General features: G+C 41.3%; 1 protein-coding gene across 1 annotated transcript in view; it reads right to left on the reverse strand.

Annotated features, from left to right (window-relative positions):
• Nucleotides 1–38: 38 nt before the first annotated feature.
• Nucleotides 39–19,004, reverse strand: part of TXNDC11 (thioredoxin domain containing 11) — a 55,675-nt gene continuing 36,709 nt past the window's right edge. Inside the window, exons 8-12 of the mRNA XM_054589581.1 lie at nucleotides 11,965–12,757; nucleotides 9,568–9,710; nucleotides 9,123–9,232; nucleotides 5,070–5,150; nucleotides 39–782 (exon numbers count right to left, since the gene is read on the reverse strand). Coding sequence (XP_054445556.1) covers nucleotides 140–782; nucleotides 5,070–5,150; nucleotides 9,123–9,232; nucleotides 9,568–9,710; nucleotides 11,965–12,757 — 1,770 coding nt within the window. The 3' untranslated portion in view covers nucleotides 39–139. The remainder of the gene's footprint in view (nucleotides 783–5,069; nucleotides 5,151–9,122; nucleotides 9,233–9,567; nucleotides 9,711–11,964; nucleotides 12,758–19,004) is intronic.

Genomic DNA, 19,004 nt, shown 5'->3' on the forward strand with positions numbered 1-19,004 from the left:
TCAATAAAAGCTGAATGACATTCATGTTGATTTTCTAGACCACTGAGAAAATCTTTATTTACAATAAATTTCAATAAAATTTGCATAAATATATTCCCAATGTACAGTTTTCTTCTCTGATTTCATGTCATTTAAAAGGTTAGTCTGTCCTATTCTCATTGCTCCTTTCAGCCGCCAGCGGGGAGCTGATATTGGCAGGTGGAGGGGTGCTGCCAAGTAACCAGGGAGCCCCTGAGGGCTCAGGGTAGTCAGAGTGCTCCTCCTCAGGGGGAGTAAGATCTTCAGCTCCGTCCTTGCCCTCCAGCTTCCGCTCCATGGTCGCCACCAGGATCTTGAGCCATGTGTTCTCAGTGAGCAGGTTTTCCGAGGCATCGGCCAACTCCTGGAGCTTTTGGGCCACCTCCTCAAGTTCCCGGGTCTTCTGCTCATACAGGGCCTGCAGCTGTTCACTGTGCAGCTGGAGCAGGCTATGCTGCTTCTCCAGGGTCTGCTGCCGCCGCAGTAGCTGGTGTTCATCCCTGCGTGCACTCGAAAGCTGGGCCTCCACCTGCATTTGCGCTCGTTGAAGGGTGCTGATTTCGGCCCTCAGCTTCTGGATCTCTCTCTCCAAATGGGAGATGTGCCCCTGCTGTAAGACTGCCTCGCTCTGAAGACACTCATTGGTAGGAGGGTTAGCCAAGTTCTGGGGAACAGAAGCAGGGTTTGAATGATGCAAAATGAACCTCAGCAGATTTGGAAGGGTGATAGGAAGGTCTTCGGGGTATTTCACACTTAGGTCCTTTCTGAAGAGAAAGGGAAAGGAGTCAAAGATGAGAATCATGCCAACATGGTTAGTCCAAAAACAGACTGCTGCTGAAGGTCAGGCTGTTTTAATTCCTACAAAAGATATTCAAAGGACTGGACTTACAAAGTTGAAGATGTGCCTACCACATGCTCATTCTATACTTAAGGTGGCTTATCTCAAACATGTGTCTGTTCCTGAGAACAAAGAACTTGGTTTCTATTCGCAGCCTCCAAGAAACACGAAAGCTCTCAGGCCCAAGCCTAAAGCCAGTGATACAGGGCACTGGGAGCACATGGACAGAGTTCTGGCCTCTGCTCTGGGAGGCCCAGGAGCATGTCAGGAAGCGCTTCCTTGGGCAGGGCTGTCACCCACATCACTCTTGTGGCCATCAACAGTGTTTGGTACAATAAAATAAGAAAAACCAGAAACACTCAGCCCAGTTTCTTCAGCAAACATTTATTCCATATTATCCAAAGCAGGAGTTCTTAACTGGGGGTAACTGTACTCCCCCAAGGGACATTTGGCAACATCTGGAGATATTTTGATTGCCATGATGGGAGAGGTGTTACTGGAGCCCTGATCCTTGACAAAGACCACTCCAGGGACTCTGAGTAATTAAAGCTACGAGGCCCTAAGAGCACAGGATAGGGAGGGAGGGTAACATTAAGGGGATGTGCCCCAAAGTTTCACTGCAAGTCCGTTTGTAGAAAATTCCTTTTAGAACTTGTCGTTTAATTGTCTGATGAGCAAAACTTCTACCACAGATATATTTCCCTCTGTATACACAACCTGGCCACAATACATCAAAACCACCAGCTTTATGCATGAGGTAGACAAAGGTTATCATTGCCTTCTAAAGGAATGTAGGTTAAGAGCAGGGCCTGCGGCACCTGCCCAGGTCCAACTCACAGGGCTACCGCTCACTTTCAAAAGCTTCCAGACAAGTGGCTTCTCTGTGCCCTTGCACTGCTTCATCTATAAAGGGGTAACAAGAGTATCATCTCCCTCACAGGACTGTTGTAAGGACTACATGAGTTACCCAAATGCTCGGTGAATGTTAGCTTAAAAAAAAAAAAAAATCACATTGTTCCTTTAAAAAAAAAACCAGAAACCACTTATTAAAAGCTTGCACACCCTCTCCACACAAAAAGCCAGTGGTGAAATACCTAAGACAAATGGTGTTCTATTACTAGGTAGTCCTTTACCTAGGAAATAAAAATCACAGGGAAATTAAAACCAGATATACCTCATTTTATACATTTATGGAAACTTCAGGTAAATGGAATAATTTCAAATATTTTGGGAGTAAGTATATAACCACACTCTCCTTCAAAGCACAGTTTCCTTAAGATGTAAGCTTTCTTCAAGTGGGGCCTCCCAGCCATTACATCGACAACTGAAACCAGCCTGGCCCTCGCAAAATGCGAGCGAAGAATGACATGTAGAGGCTGATCTGCTGCTAAGTTCTGCAGCACAAATCTGGGCTAGGGCGGATAGTATATGCGAATTACCCCCGCCAAGAAAGAGCTGCTGAGAGACCTGTGTGTTTATCTGGAGGCAGTTATAGAACTGAAAATGATATTTCTAAGCATGCCATTTCAGAGTTCCTGGGGCAATCACCATGAATCTACCTAATGAGTGTGCTAAAATGCTTCCAAACTTTTTAGAAGTAGCAAGGACATACAGTATTAACAAACTGCTTCTAAAGAAGTAATCACTTTAAAAGTGTGGTGGTAAAGGTCCAACTGTTTATCTGACTTTCCTTTAAATTCACTAGTAACATATTTATGCACCTCTGGCACATAAAATGCCAAATATAAAAATGGCAAATGGGCCCTGGCTGGTCTGGCTCAGTGGACTGAGTGCCGGCCTGCGAACCAAAAGGTCGCTGGTTCGATTCCCAGTCAGAGCACATGCCTGGGTTGCAGGAGGGGTTCCCCGGGGGGTGGGGAGGAGGGCACGTGGGAGACAGCCACACATTGATGTTCTCTCCCTCTTTCTCCCTCCCTTCCCCTCTAAAAATAAAATCTTTTTAAAAAAATGGCAAATGGGGTGTAAGGTATCTATTCCAAAAAAGAGGCTATCATACGGAGGGAGGGTGGGTTTGCTCCTGTGAAGAAGTGATGTCCTTCCCCAGGGGGCACATTAGAGTGAACTACCCCCATCTAATCTATATTTTGAAATGTCACAGAGTGGTGGAAGGAAAAGTGGCTCTATGATGCCCCTTAACAGGAAGGCTGGCCTGGCCAGGTGCCAGGTTGCACACTATGGCAGAAGACAAGCCATATGGTTTCATATGGTTTTCTTTTCATGATTAGAAAATAAGATGTGCTCACTGTAGACAATTTGCAAAAATCTAAAAAGCATACAAGAGACACCACCACCAGATCACTTGTAATCACTCTTCCAAAATAGTCATTGATAACATTTTGACATCTTTTCTTCCCTTATGTACACATTTTAACCAGTTCAAATTTATATTTTATCAAAACACATACACTTTTATATTCTTTTCACCAAAAATAACAAGCATGTGTACCATGAAAAAGTCTCATTTATATGTTATCAGTCTTTTTCATTTTCTCTTTTGCAAGACCTGTCAGCTCATAACCTTCTGAATAAAATGAACACTCACTTTGGACCAGCTAATGAGTAGCTTACTTCACTTCTATCATTTATTTTGAGGAAATAAGATAAATTCCCTTCCAAAGCATTAATGCTTTTGTTTACCAAGCAAGCTCTTTCCATTAAAATAGAACTGGACAATCTTTTCATGTTTGGTATTTACCTTCTTGATTTTTCAATTCAAGGGAAATAGCCAGGGGCAGCAGTGAGCCCAGTGTGGGTCTGGAGAACAATGTCACCTCCATGCTGAATACATCCAACAACTTTAGAAATGAAAGGCACCCAAACCAGACTTAGTTCCCCAGACATACAATCCTCTGCCACCAAGTCTCTGTGTGTCTTTCCCTATCTATCTCATACATATTCATGGATTCTAGTTGCTGAGATCTTCTTTATGCAAAGGCCAGTGCTGGATGTTATGACTTTTATACTTTTCTAAGGCTGTGTTTGGATTCCAAAATTATGTCTTATTAAACTTCATGCCCATCTTCTGTCCCACACAGATGAAACTGCTAATGTTATTGTCCACAATTCCATGACTGTGTGGCTCTTTAAATCTTAAAAAGAAAAAGGCTCATCATGACACAATCAGCAATAGAAGGGAGAGTCACACTATTTCCAGTGTGTGACTTGACAAGACCCTACTACCACAGGAAGTAGTCCAGAAAAAATTCTTTGCGATAAAGAGGAAAAAACAAGGAAATGATTCAATATATATGAAGGAAGCACTCTCCTGGCGAAACACAAAAAAATAGTAGTGGCTGCAATAAATGGTATAAGTGAGTGCAGGAAATTAAAACAGTAAATGCCACATATGAGTTAGAGCCCTCGCTGAAATAACCCAGCAAATGCTTTTCCCCAGTAAAGATACTGTGAAAGACATGTGACTGGGTAACCAAGGACCCACCCTTTTAAAAACAAAATGGAATCTGTAAAAAGGGAGAGAACATCTGGTTTATTGGCTTTGAAAGTCCAACAGTTAATTTCTCTTTCTACCAAAACATCTGCATCCACACTCACTAATTGCCAACTTGCATCCCTTTTGCTAATGTCCCGCACCTGCATGCTGGGCTTTCAGGGAAATTGCAATAATCGCAGAACTTGGAGTACCACTCAGACAAATGTGAGGAGATCTAGATGACAACCCTGTGGTAGACATTCACAGAAGTCTGCACACCTGGGGAGAAGGCTCCTTGACCCCTATTTCCTCCTTGCACAAGAGGGACAAGGTAGCAGTCATGGGCAGGGCTCAATGAGAAATGGCACACATGAAAGCTTGGGCAGGCACTCCGTAAGACTCAACAGATGCCTCTTGTTTTGCCCCACAGAGATGTGGGGCTCTCTTCTGTCAATCTTGGCATCCACTGTATGCTCATAAGGCAAAGAAAGCAAATGAGATCTGATGGTGACACCTATTCTCATGTAAAAAACACTCTAGGAGGGGGAAACTTCTTTCAAAAATACACCACATCAGTACTGTGACACCAAAGTCCTTTCACCTTTGTCCCTAATGGCACATTTTTTTGAACAATACATTTTATTCAAAATAGTTTAGTGATAACTAATGATTTACATTTCACTTCCATGAAGTATCTTAAACACACTTCATTTTCAGCAAAAGAATCCCATCTGCCCAAATATGAAAAAAATTCTGCATTACCTGTTACAGGGAAAAAATAAAATAGTAGGAAGACGGTCAACCATAAATTCCCAAGGAAGATCATTCTGAGATACATCAATCCTAGAAAATGGAAAGAACAGAAAAAGTAAAAGACTTGCCAAGAAACTCCAATCTAAAGAACCTTCTCAAGTAACTGAAGAACCTAGAGCATTTTTAACCAAAGAATCTAGAGCATTCTCTGCAACCAGCCTCTTCTCAGTAAGTGCACCATCAGATTTAAGTTGGGTATAGCTCATGCAGGAAGCACCGATAAGTCCAGGACATGAATCTTCCCCCTTCACTTACTGAGTGGATGGATATGTAATGTCCTGAAAGTAAAAATGAACTTTCCAAAAAATGCCTCACTAACACCTTCTGGAGTAGTCTACCTACCTGATGAAATCTGGGCAAAAACTTTAATCCCTGAATTAGCTCTGGAAAAACAAAAATCACTGTGCAAAATACATCAAGCCTCTCTGAAGATGTAAGAAAACTAGAAAAGAAATACTGTATTTTATATTTTGTAACTCTGGATGGAGGCCCAAAAAGGTGTATTTTATCTTAGCAGATTTAAAATTTATTTTGTAAATACAGAAAATGACATCTGTGCTAAATTATCCAACCAACCGGTGTTTAATTACTGTTGAACTAGGTGGTGGCTCCTCTTGCAGCTGGGTATGAGCAGGACATGCAGCAGGGACCTGACCCCCAGGGGCTGCTCAGATGGAGCTAAAAGAACATTCTAGAAGGAGGGAACCAGTAGAGGGCCACACAGACCTACTCTCCCTAATACTGAATACAAAACATGGAAATGTTTTGACTCATTAACTTGACAGAAGTTTTCAGAAAGCATTGGGGAAGGCTGGATTAGTGCCATGCATTTGTCCAAAAAAGATGAAATTCGCTTAAAAAAAAAACGACATAACCAAATTACAATGGTTTACTAATTAGCTTTACTAATAAAATGCCACTCCTGTTTACCTAAAACATTAGAATTCCATTTTTTAAACAAGTGGTGTTGAACATTTTGTTCTATAATCAAATGCTTTTGTCCTCCTGATTTTTACTTCAAAGAAAGACCAAACTTTAAAATTAACCATGTATTTCATCCTGTTTCTTTTCAATTAATTGAATGGAAAGCACTCTTCTAATGAATGGGTAAAAATTTCATCAAATGCCCAACCATAATTTACTTAACCATTCATCTACTGTTGGATATAAATAATGTTACCATGCTTTGGAAGTCCTATTTCCTTAATTCCCAAAAGTGAAATTAATGGGGTCAAGAATGTATAGCCATTTTTGTAATTTCTTACAATGCTGCTAAAATGGTTTCCAAAATTGTTATGCCAATTTACTTATTCTATTAGCTACATCTGACTATGCTAATTTCACTTTGTTTTATCAAAACAAGATTCTGTCACTTAAAAGCATTTGTTAATTTAGTAAGTACAAATGACATATTGTTGTTTTAATTTACATTTACTAGATTATAATTTCCCCAGTTGTTTATTTACTCTCCTCTTACACGAAAAATCTATTCATGTTCTTTCTTCACACTGGCATCCCTTTCAGCTGTTTCTCCACCCTGCCCTCCAATTTTTTCTTATTGTGATAAAAATCCATGTAATATAAACTTAAAATTTTAACCCTTTCTAAGTGTACATACAGTTCAGTGGTATTAAGTGCATTCACACTGCTGTGCAACATCATCTTGCAAAACAAAACTCTACCCATTACCTCCCCATTCTCTCCCCTGCAACCCCTGACCTCCAACACTCTACTTTGTCTCTACAAATCAGACTACTCTAGGTGTCTCAAAACCCATGCAGCATATATCCTTTTGTGTCTTATGTCACATAGCATTATTGGCTTCAAGGTTCACTCATGAAGCACTTGTCAGAATTCCCTTGTTTTTAAAGCTGAAGACTACTCCATTGTACAAACCAGTTTCCTTTCAGGAGTTTCTTAAACCATTTAATCAATCAATCAATCAATTAATTTTTTAAAAAGATTTTATTTATTTAATACAGAGGGGAAAGCAGGGAGAAAGAGAGGGAAAGAAACATCAATGTGTGGTTGCCTCTCGTGTGCCTCCCCACTGGTTGTGGGACCTGGCCCACAACCCAGGAATGTGCCCTGACTGGGAATCAAACCAGGAACCCTTTAGTTCGCAGGCCAGTGCTCAATCCATGGATCCACACCAGCCAGGGCATCTTAAACCATTCTAATTTTTCAGGGTCTAGAGTATGAACACCTTATTCTGAATCCTGGTCCCTCACTTACAGGTTGTGTGACTCTAGGCAAGTTACCTAATCTTTCTGTACCTCAGTTTCATCCTCAGTAAAAAAGAGAATGATACTCATAGCTGTTTCACTGTATGTTCTGGAGATTAAGTCATAATATGTACATATAAAAATCTCTCAGCACTGTAACTCCTCAAATTTGTCTCTAAATCAGCACTTACAGCACATGAGAGGTGAAATATACAAGCTCTGTCCCAAGAAAGTCCAGACATAATAATATAACAAGAACATTTGTGCCACATTGATGTAACCTGGCAGTCAAGGGGAGTGGACTGGAATCTGCAGCATGCGTGAACAATGACTCCACTGCACTAGTCAGTGGGAGCAGCCGGTGCTGTTGAGTGAGCATGTGTACTGTGTGGCCACTGCATTCAAAAATGCCTGAGCAAGCAGAGCAATGAATCTGCATCAAATTTTGCATTAAGCTTCAACATTCCTCCATGGAAACTGTTCACAGGATTCAGAAGTCTGCAGCTATGGTTAACTGGTGATTGGTAGCTTCATCATGGCAATGTGCCTGCTCATGTATCATGTCTAGTGCAGAGTTTTTTGGCGAAACATCAAATCACACACGTGACTCAGCCCTCCCATAGCCCAGATTTGGCACCAGGCCACTCTGGCTTTTTCCAAAACTAAAATCACCTTAGAAAGGGAAGAGATTTCAAACCGTCAATGATATTCAGGAAAATATGATGAGGCAGCTGATGGCAATTGGGAGAACTGTGAGAGGACCCAAGGTGCCTACTGTGAAGGGGACTAAGGCGTCACTGTCCTATGTACAATGTTTCTTGTATTTTCTTCAATAAATGTCGCTATTTTTCATATTACATGGCTGGATACCTTCTGGACAGACCTCATATATGTCATAAAATACAACTCTTACCCTTTTATAGTTTGTTTTCCTTATTTATTTTCATTGCACATTTTTCTAGTGGAATTTATTCATTTTTCTTTCACTATTTTTTTAAACTGCTCTACTCTGGAAAATTTCCATCTCTCAAAGGAAATAGCAAATCCAATAATCTATCTTCTATTTTTTTCTATGATTTGATCTTTTATATTTCATTCTAATCTATCTGGAGGATTTGGTGTGTGGAGGTGGGGGGAGATATATCTAAGTAATTTTTTCCCCAAACTGCTCATTACCTTATCAAAAAACTCTTTATTTGAGCCTTGTTTTTATACAACAGTGATTTAAAATTTTTGTTTACTAAAGAACCCACATGCAGTATTCACAGAATCACAAAACTAGAACGTGGCTATCAACCAGTATTTCCTTTTAATTTTATGAATGAGGAGAAAAACAAGGCCTGGTGGAAAAATTTACTCTAGGTCCCAGGGCCAGCTGGCAGCACATCTGGGACTGGCCCCTTTAACTGGGCCGAGGCCCCAGTGGTATGCAACTCCTAGACACCCTTCCTGTGGTATTACAGGAAGCTGGCCACTCCAGGGGGCTGTTCTAGCCACCAGGTCAGCACTGCTCCCACAGAACTGCACTCACCCTCCTATGAATTCAGTCAGGGATAAACACACTCTACATCATGGAAAAAACATTCAGAATTCATCTGGCAATCTTTGGTTTCAATGAGGTTTTGCTCACGACTTTAAGCTGACAATAAAATTCCACCAAATCTTCTCTATGGTTGATGAAAAATAGGCAGACCCTTGCAAACCATATGGCTAAGTTATAAGAAAGAGTGAAGTCAAGAACACAGCCCAAGGTGCTGTATAGAACAGGCTTCCTTACCTTGCCACAGTGATTGTATCTGCTGGCAGGAGGCGAGCTAGCTGGATGAAGACGTGATTGAGGGATGGACAGAAGCCACACCACTGTGCATAATAAAGCAGCAAAACATCCTGTGGGAAGGGGGAGATGGCTGTGACTGGTGCCTGGGAAACAGTTCCTCAGGCCATCACTCTGCTTAGAACCCAGTAGACACGCAATAAATGCTACTTATATACGTTATAGTGAAAAAATTGATCTTTGGATTTTTCCAATTATGTGCTTTGCTTTCTTAAGGACTTTTTACAATTAGAAAACCACATGTAATTTACACATGTTCTGTAATAAGATTGTCATGCAGTTGATCTTCTGTACATCAAAACCAACTGCTTACCCCAAGAATTACAGCTTTAGAAATAATTTAATAGAGATAGATGGCTTGATTTTTGCCTCTCTCATGATTCCGTACCTGCTTTTGAAGGACTACTTCCCAAAAGGTATCAGTTGTCACTTCAGTGATTAAATGCTGAGAAGGGAACTGGGCAGAGTCACTTCCAATAAGATGCCTTTTCAAGGGACTGTAGAGGATGCTGAAGTTTTGAATAAAAGACTCTAAAAATAAAGAGAAAATGAGATCAACTCTTCTCTAAGTAAAAGGAAAGTAGCTGGCCTACTTTAAACTCTACCTTTTAAAAATTGGGATGGCTTCACAGGCTCACATTTTTAACACTTCACCTACATGCAAAACACTGAACAAAGCTGCCCAGGGTGGCACCAGGTTTTAGCCTTGGTGGTATAACTCGGCAGGCAGTAATTTAGATAACAAGACACCATGCATTGTTAGATGCCCTGATATTCAGACTGGGAATGCAATTCTGTTTTTATCCTAACAAGATTGGTCCACAAATAGACACCAGAGATTGCTTAAATAACAACACGCCACAATCTTTTAAGAGATTTCAACCTACAATACTAAGACCTTTAAGTATAACTATAAATGCAATAATTGCACCACTCTACTATAATGTATTAGGTATATAATACTAATTAATCTGTGGACAAAGAGCTATGATTTTTGTTTCCTTTACTAAAGTTCTTCAAGTTTCTTTCTTAAAATGTTAGAAAAATAAACTCAATTATATTTAGCAGAAAAGCACTTAAAAACCCATAAATAATCCAAAAACCTAACTTGAACCAACATTACCCTCCCCGCAAATGCCACTGTATTATCTAAAGCAGCAATAATCTGAGTTTCCCTTCTTTTTCTTTCACTAACTCTCTCCATTTTGAGGTCCTAAAGAACAATGCAATGTTCTGCAGAGGGAGAGGAAGTGTAGAATGTCATGTGAATACTAAAGAGAATTCATTACCAGCACTGAGAAACACTTTGTTGGCTATGTTTTTGAAACATTAAATGAAGAATTATTTCCTAATCTGCATGAGGCCTAAATTCTGAGACTTCCCCAAAGACAGCTGACTTAAGAGTCAACACTCAAAACTGACAATGACACCCAGTAGATTTTTTTTTTTTAAATAAGGACCCTTACACATTTTGTCACCAGCTATAGGACAAAGAACTGAGCTGGATGTTTCAGAATAGAGACAAAGATGAAAAGAAATCTTAAGAAGGCTTTTTTCGATTACACTTAAATTCAAAGTGAACACATTATGAACTCATTGAGTGCCTGAGTATAACTGAACAGAATTCAGGAAAATCCAGTAAACCCTTACTTAAAAAATACAGACTTATTTCATTTTAAAACTCAATACACCAAAATCTAACTTTAGAAAACATGAATTAGGAGCAATTAGTAAAATTAATAGAATATGCACTTCATAAAGTGACTGGTCACAGGGTCCTTTAAATACTCAGGAGCCTTTGTGTTTATAATATATAATTTGATATAGAACAAAATCAATATTTACATAAGCCTTTTCAAATATGTCTAATTTAGGAAAGAAGCTTTGCCTAGACTTAAAAAAAGACAGCTAGAAGGACTGTTACTTAGGGGCTCTGAGTTTACTGTTGTTGTCATACTTTGTAAAACTTGAAAACAAAAGGTTTCCTTCCCTACCAAATTCCCCTGTCTCCATTCGGCAAACAATGACTTTCTGCATGTTTCCAATGAGGTTGAACTAACATGGCTTTTGAATTCTCACTTTCTTATGTGTACATCAAGGATGTCAGCAAAATCCTGGGAATGGGGCAGTGTGAGTTAGATACTGCAGCTGCCAACCCCCAAGCAGCCCCAAAGGCAATCTCTCCTACAATGGGGTCTTACCCAGCAAAAAAGTGTTTTTTTGCTGGTTTGCAAACTGACACTAAGTTGTTTCAATCTAGGTACCCAAGGTCATAGCAGCATTTCCACATTTCCCAACTCTTATAAAAAAACAGCAACATAACAAATTAGGCCATGACACATACATTTAAATCTCTGAGACAAAACAGGAAGACAGGCGGTTTGTTTCACTGCTTTCTGTTTAAGTTCCTTGAGAAAAAAAGCTGCTATTAGGGCTCACACTCTTCAGCCCCTTGGGACATGCACACCAGAAGGGCTCTCCATCACAGTGGCCAGGCTCCCAACTGCAGCTTTCCCTACCTTACAAATGTGACAGACGCTGCCAATGTGGAACATCTGACGCTTACCCTCCAAGGGCTAAGTTACAAACTTACCCAAAATTTGGAGTTAGAAAATTTGTTTCATTTAATAGACAAAATTAGCTTCTTCTAAGTTATGACCAACTGCAGCATAAATATTTCAAATAAAGCCCATGACCAACTGTAATGAGATTCCCCTAGGTAAAAGCTGCCTATATGAAATTACACAAACTTATTCTGCTTGGGGAAGTAAAGTGTCTATAGTACCTAGGGTGAACTTCATAAGAGCTTGATTTGGATCCAAGATATAGTGAGACTCTTCTTTGACATCAACAATTGCAGCAAATTCTTTCACCAGAGTGGTGCTAGGAGCACCCAGCCTTTCTGCATATAACCAAAACAAATTTGAATCCAAAAGGTAGAGGTTCAGGGTCTTGTTGGTTCTGCAGCTCAGGCCTGTGAAGTCTGTGTTGTTCATGTCCACTTCAGGAAAGATATGTCTGTTCTCCTCAATGTGAGGAATGGAGCCTGGGGTATCAACCTCACATTCCTTCTCAAGGGAAGAAAATGCAATGTTTGGGGATTTGAAGCCATCTGGTTCAGAATCAATTAAGCCTGTCACACCCCTGTTTATGGTTCTGCAACATGCAGTGTAGTAGCTAAAAGGGCTGTAGGAACTCAGAAAATTGCTACACTCCATGCTATCTGATATCACATGATAAAAGGCCTGCTCCTTGAGGTAGAAAGAATCCAGCGCTGCTGCCATCTCAAGAAAGCTGCACTGTGGCACGCTGACCGAGCTTGGCCTAATGCCCACGGCCGTCTGGTTGACACATAGTTCACAGACATTGTGGGTCCTGGAGATGGAGTGCCACTGGGGCAGCACCACGGTGTTGCAGCAGGGTGACACCGTTATCCGCGGTGGGTCCAGCAGCTGGGCTGGGGGCTCAGATGCCAGAGACTTGAACACTGGGGCATCTACTCGCCGCAGGTGCTGAAGGATCCGCTCCACCACCTGGTCCCCGTGACAGTTGTTGTACTCCAAGGCCACTTCGGTGATCTGAAACACAGGGCGGAGTGCATGAGAGGCATGAGGATGACCGAGGGAGAGACCCTGTAGCTATCAGGCCTGGAAATCATCCTAATTTGATTCATAAGGAGGAACCCTGGCCAGAAGCACCGTGTCAAACAGAAAGCGGTCATACCAAAATCTATTAATAAAAAGGCTTGGATTATTCTTCAGAACATATCATTCTTTTAACAAATAGTGAACCAACAATTTGGTCTTTGGGTAGATGTCTTAGCCTATCATATGACAAGAATGAAGTCTGGAAGGGTGAAGTGGCTCACCCCCACAATATACATCCAAGGTGCTGAAAAACCAGGAACAGAATTTAAATCTCAATTCCCAGTTGAATGCATTTTCCTTTACAATCTGTAAAACGCGTCCATATGATGGTATCTTTTTTCATCTAAACCAATAGTCTAAAAATTTCCTGAATATTTAATGAGTGGATCAAATTATTTCATGCCATATATGTTTTCAAATAAATTCATGCCTCATAAGCTACGAATACATTCTGTTCCAACAAATACCCATCCATATTGCCTTTCCTCATAACCTCTTCCTCCTCCTGTGTCCACCCTCTTCAGGAAAAAGGGCATCACCAAACTGGAAAAATCAGTTGACCCTCAATTTCTCCTCTGCATCACCACAGGCCTCAAATCCAAACAGCTCTGACTTCTGTTTGGTAAAGCAGGCCCCTCGTTTGCATCCCCATGGCCACTGTCCCAATTCAGGCCCTTGAGGGTCAGAGACCACCATTTTCTCACCTCTGCCTTTAACTGAGCCTCCATATTGTGACCACTTATTTTTAAACATACAACCCTAAGCCTGAGACTCCTCTGACAAAGGGCATTCAATAGCTCCCTATTACCTGTAGCAGAAAAATCTAAAACAATCAGCCTACGTGTGCCTTTCCAGTGCCATCCCACCTGCTTTAGACCACTCCAGGCCTTCTCACAATGCCATGCCTCTGGAGGCTTGGTCAGGAGCTCCTCCATCTGACAAACCTCATTAAGACAACACCAGGGTGGCTACTTCAGTAAAGCTATTCCAACCCCTACCCCGAAAGAGTTGGGTTCTCTCTCTTCAAGGTCCCAGAAGCCCTTCCCAGAGTATCTTCTGTGTGTCTGCTCCTCACAAGCTATGAATCCTCATGAGCAGGGACCACATTGGATTTATCCTACTTACTGCAGAGTCTAGTACAGAGCCAGGCACAAAACAAATGCTCAGTAAACACCTGGTAAAACAAGTGGCATCTCAGGGTAATGTACACATTCCCTTTTCCTGGTGGAATTAACTGCTTACCCTGAGATCAGTATTAGCCATTTAAATTTACATTTTATTCCAAGACTCTTCCATTTCCAAACTGGTATCTTTCACCACCCACTACTCACCCCATCTTCATGAGAAAGACGAAGAAGTCATTATAATTCAAAATGTATTTACCCTATAAAACAGAATCATATGCTAACTTGGATCGAATCTTGCTACAGTGAGTTAAAATGTTAAGCCACTCAGGCTTTTATTTTATTGAGAGATTGAGAGAGAGAGAGAGAGAGAGAGAGATCCATTTAATGACTGCTTTTCCAATTTCAAAAAAACCCCAAATTTTACAACATACAATATTTATAGAGAGAGTTAATTCAAGACATATGCATTTGTACAGAAAAATAAATAATTTGAATAGTCCTTGGGCATAAAAAAGGTCACTTTAGATGATATGTTTTGTTTCTTCCCCACACATAAACTTCTTAGTCCTTTTTGGATAAGACTCTTGAGAGCACACTATACTAACAAGGTCCAGCCTATACAATCCATAAAGAGCCCAGCTGCCCTCTGGCTCCATCTTGGTACTGCTTTACATTCAAAGATACAATAGTACATTACCACTGTCTCCCATATCCCCCCCAAAACCCCAAATTTAAGTATTTACTATAGTTTTTTACAAAAAGTCCAAGCATATTAAGGACAGCAAAATTACATTAAAAAATCTTCATCTCTTTCATTCTTATCTCACAAACAAAGAAGGCTTATCAAAGATATTTTTTTACTGAAGAATATATTTTGACTTCTGGTCAAGATGGAGGTGTAAGTTAACATGGCTCCCCTCCTCTCACAACCACTGCAAATGTTACAACTAAACTACAAAGCAACTATCACCCAGAATTATCAGAAAATCAAGCTGTATGGAAGTTCAACAACCAAGGCATTAAAAAAGTCACATTCATCCAGATGGGTAGGAAGGTTTGCACTTAAAGGGCCCAGGGACCAGGCAAGAGAAATGGAGATGCAGAGAAGTGGAGATGCAGAATGGGCAGTCCCACATCCGCATGTGATGGATAAATATGAGGGACACCCCAGGAGCCAGAGACCCCAGCCCCACACCAGAACACCCAACCCAGGGTTCCAATGCCAGGAAGCTATGTCTCCATAACTTCTGGCTGCAAAAACCAGTGGGGGTTGGGGAGGCGGAAGAAACTATGGGATTCTTAGGCATCTCTTCTAAAAAGGCCCACGATGGACTTAGGCCTTACACAGACTCACTCCCTCTGGGCTCCAGCACCAGGGCATCAGCCGGAAGGGTCCAAGTGGCATACAGGGAGAAACTGAAGAGTCTGACATCAGGGCAAGTGCCAGGGGACAGCCTCCTCCCAGACAAAACTCCAGAGAACAGGCAGCAGCACTGTCCCTTTTCTGAGTCCTCCCTCACACTGAGCCACAGGGCAACGACACCATATCAGAGACTCCATCAATCTGATTTGCATGGATTGCCCCGTCCTGGCAATTACCTAAGGCTCTGCCCTATACAATTTAGCAGTGCACTTTTCTACAATAGGTCATGCTACTAAGACAGGGAGTTAAAGCAGCTCTACTTAATACATAGAAACAAACACAGGAAGGCTGCCAAACACAGGAAGACCAAGACATATGTCCTAAATGAAAGAACAGGACAAAACTCCAGAAAAAGAACTAAACAAGATATAGATAAGCAATCTATCAAATGCAGAGTTCAAAACACTAGTTATTAGGATATTCAAGGAACTCACTGGGTACTTAAACAGCATAAAAAATACCAAGGCAGAAATGAAGGTTACATTAAGTAAAATAAAGAAAAATTTACAGGGAACCAACAGTGGAGGGGATGAAGCCGAGAATCAAATCAATGATTTGGAACATAAGGATGAAAAAAACGCATTCAATCAGAACAGTAAGAAGAATAAGGAATCAAAAAATAAATAAATAAATAAGGATAGGCTAAGGAGTGTCTGGGACAACTTCAAATGTACCAACATTCTAATTGTAGGGGTGCCAGAAGAAAAAGAGAAAGAGTAAGAAATTGAAAACTTAGATGAAAAAATAATGAAAGAAAAATTCCCTACTTTGGTGAAGGAAATAGACATACAAGTCCAGGAAGCACAGAGAAGCCCAAACAAGATGGACACAAAGAGGACCACACTAAGACAAATCATAATTAAAATGGCAAAGGCTACAGATAAAGAGAGACTCTTAAAAGCAGCAAGAGAAAAGCAGATAGTTACCTACAAAGGAGTTCCCATAAGACTGTCAGCTGGTTTCTCAAAAGAAACTTGGAAGGCTAGAAGGGACTGGCAAGAAGTATTCAAAGTGATGAAAACAAAGCACTTACAGCAAAGCTCTATCATTTAGAATCGAAAGGCAGATAAAGTGCTTCCCAGACAAGGTAAACCTAAATAGGTTCATCATCTCTATAATATATAAAATGTTAAAGGGACTTAGGAAAAGGAAAAAGATCAAAATTCCAAAAATTAAAATGGCAATAAATTCACAACTATCAACAAATGAATCTAAAAAACATACTAAGCAAACAAGCAGAACAGAAACAGAATCATAGATATGAAGATCATCTGGAGGGTTATCACTTGGGAGCAGGAAGGGGGAGAATGGGGGAAAAAGTGCAGGAATTAAGAAGTACAAATTGGTAGGTACAGAATAGATAGGGGGATGTTAAGAACAGTATAGGAAATGGAGAAGCCAAAGAGCTTATATGCATGACCCATGGACATGATCTAAGGATGGAGGATTGCCAGAGGGAATGGGAGATACTGAGTGGAGCAACAGGGTAAAAACTGGGACAACTGTATTATCATAATGAATAAAATATATTTTAAAAAAGAAAATATCTTGTATAAAGCTCTTGAAGAATAAGGAATTCTTATTTTTTCCTATAAAGTGAACCATTTTTTACTTTTATATTCCTTTTACATAACAGGAAGTTTTGAAAATGCAGCTCAAGTTCCATCCTGTACATAAATCCCTTGATGTCATATTTAATTTCATGTGATCTAATAAGGAATATTTGGCAAGTGACTTTAAATGTTTGCACCCTAACTGCTTTGTTCCATTTCTTTTTTTTTTTAAGGTTTTATTTATTTACTTTTAGAGAGAGGGGAGAGGAGGAAGGAAGAGAGGGAGAGAAACATCAATGTGGGAGAGATACATCAATCAGCTACCTCTCACATGCACTGAACTGGGGACCTGGCCCACAATCCAGGCATGTGTCCTGACTGGGAATCGAACCAGTGACCTTTTGGTTCACAGGCCGGCCCTCTGTCCACTGAACCACACCAGCCAGGGCTTCATTACAGTTCTTTAGCCAGAGAAATTTTTAAGTCTGAACAAGAAACCATGCCTTTGCTTACCAGACTTATTGACTATGAATGCCTCAAAGCAGGACTGTTAAAGATGAAAACAAGTCACACAGACTCTGCTGGCTGTGGGAAGCACCTCGTTTGATAAGCACATTGAGATGCCGTATGACCTCTCTAGAACTCTAAGAGACACCAGGGGCCATGGCCTAACGCTGTGTGCAGGGCAAGCTGTGCTCTCCTATGTGGGCAGAGTGGGCACGTGTGTAAGAGCAGCTGTCTGGTCCTGGACTGGGCCTCACAGTGTGGCCACCATATTGCTGTCTCCTACTGACCCCCATCAAATTCCCCTCTACAGCTGCTCCAAATTTCCTTGCTTGGCAAGCCCCTAACTCTACTACCCTCACTCTGCAATGACCTTTACTCTTTTACCATGTAACTAACCTTCCTCAGCTGTCTGCCCAAAGTTAAGCCTAAAGGCGGTAATGGAAAAAGAAGGATTTAAGGCTTAAATTATTTTGTGTTCAAGAAGCCGATGAGTTTAGAACCAGTGACTTCTAGTCAGTGTGTCACTATTTCCCTGGCCAGACTCCCCTCTTCCCATCCCCACCGCCACCATCCAAGTTCAGGGTCTTACTACTTCTCACTTTTTGGAACACTGCTGCCAGGAAAACTCTAATAATAGTAACACACATCTCTGCTGATGTATCAGTGAGACTTTGGTAGCTACAATGAATGCTAAAATCCTTCAAGAAGCACCCAAGGGCCTCTTCCAAAGTCCCCCCCCCCCACAATCCCCATGCCCCAGTCTTCTCCAAAAGGCCATTTATGGAGACCATACAACTTGTACTAGTTCCTGAAACCTAAACCTACTGCAATTTCCCCACCCCTGTGCCTTTGCTCAAGCTGTTCTTTCTCATACGTTTCTTTCAACTCATCAAGACTCTGGCCAGTACTGAAGGGATCTCTCAAATATTTGTCCCTCCCACAGCCTCTCCCAACCTCTCCCCTGCTTAGTCCCCAGCTTCTTGGGACATAGTCCTCTCCTTCAATTCCTCCTGACCCAGGCCTGGAGCTAAACTTCCTCTGCCTTGATTTATAAGCAGGCTCTTGCTCCCCTATTGGACAAGCCTCTGAGACAATGAGACCAGGGCTGTGTCTTCTCCACCTTCTACCCTGTAGCTCCCTGACATGGTGCTCAGTAAACATGTGCTAAACTGATCTGAAATAAAGAGGGAACGGTACTGCACAGAAAACTATACTTGCCAGGTAATCTCTAACACTGCTAAGATGTCGTCTGGTTTTCAGCAACCTCAACCACACAGGTCTAAGGAACCCATTCACCTTCCAGGAACACTATGAGCCCTGAGGAAAGGAGCCACCGGCAAAACTGTAATAAACAGAAGGCCTGGCCATAGGCAGAGGAGTTAGGGGAAATGGGGAAAAAACATTCAGCCAGGAGCAAAACGCTAGAAAGCAAGTGCCCTCACACCAGGTGCCTCAATCCAACCACGACTGCCTGAACAGAGGAACTGGGCTCTGGTCACAAAATAGCACCCCACCCAGGACCCTGACATGCCCAAATCAGACAAGATAAAATTCTCCAGAAGGAAACT

Source organism: Pteronotus mesoamericanus, unplaced genomic scaffold, assembly GCF_021234165.1.
Source record: "Pteronotus mesoamericanus isolate MK-2021 breed Mesoamerican mustached bat unplaced genomic scaffold, CSHL_Meso_final scaffold_167, whole genome shotgun sequence".
Taxonomy (NCBI): Eukaryota; Metazoa; Chordata; class Mammalia; order Chiroptera; family Mormoopidae; genus Pteronotus; species Pteronotus mesoamericanus.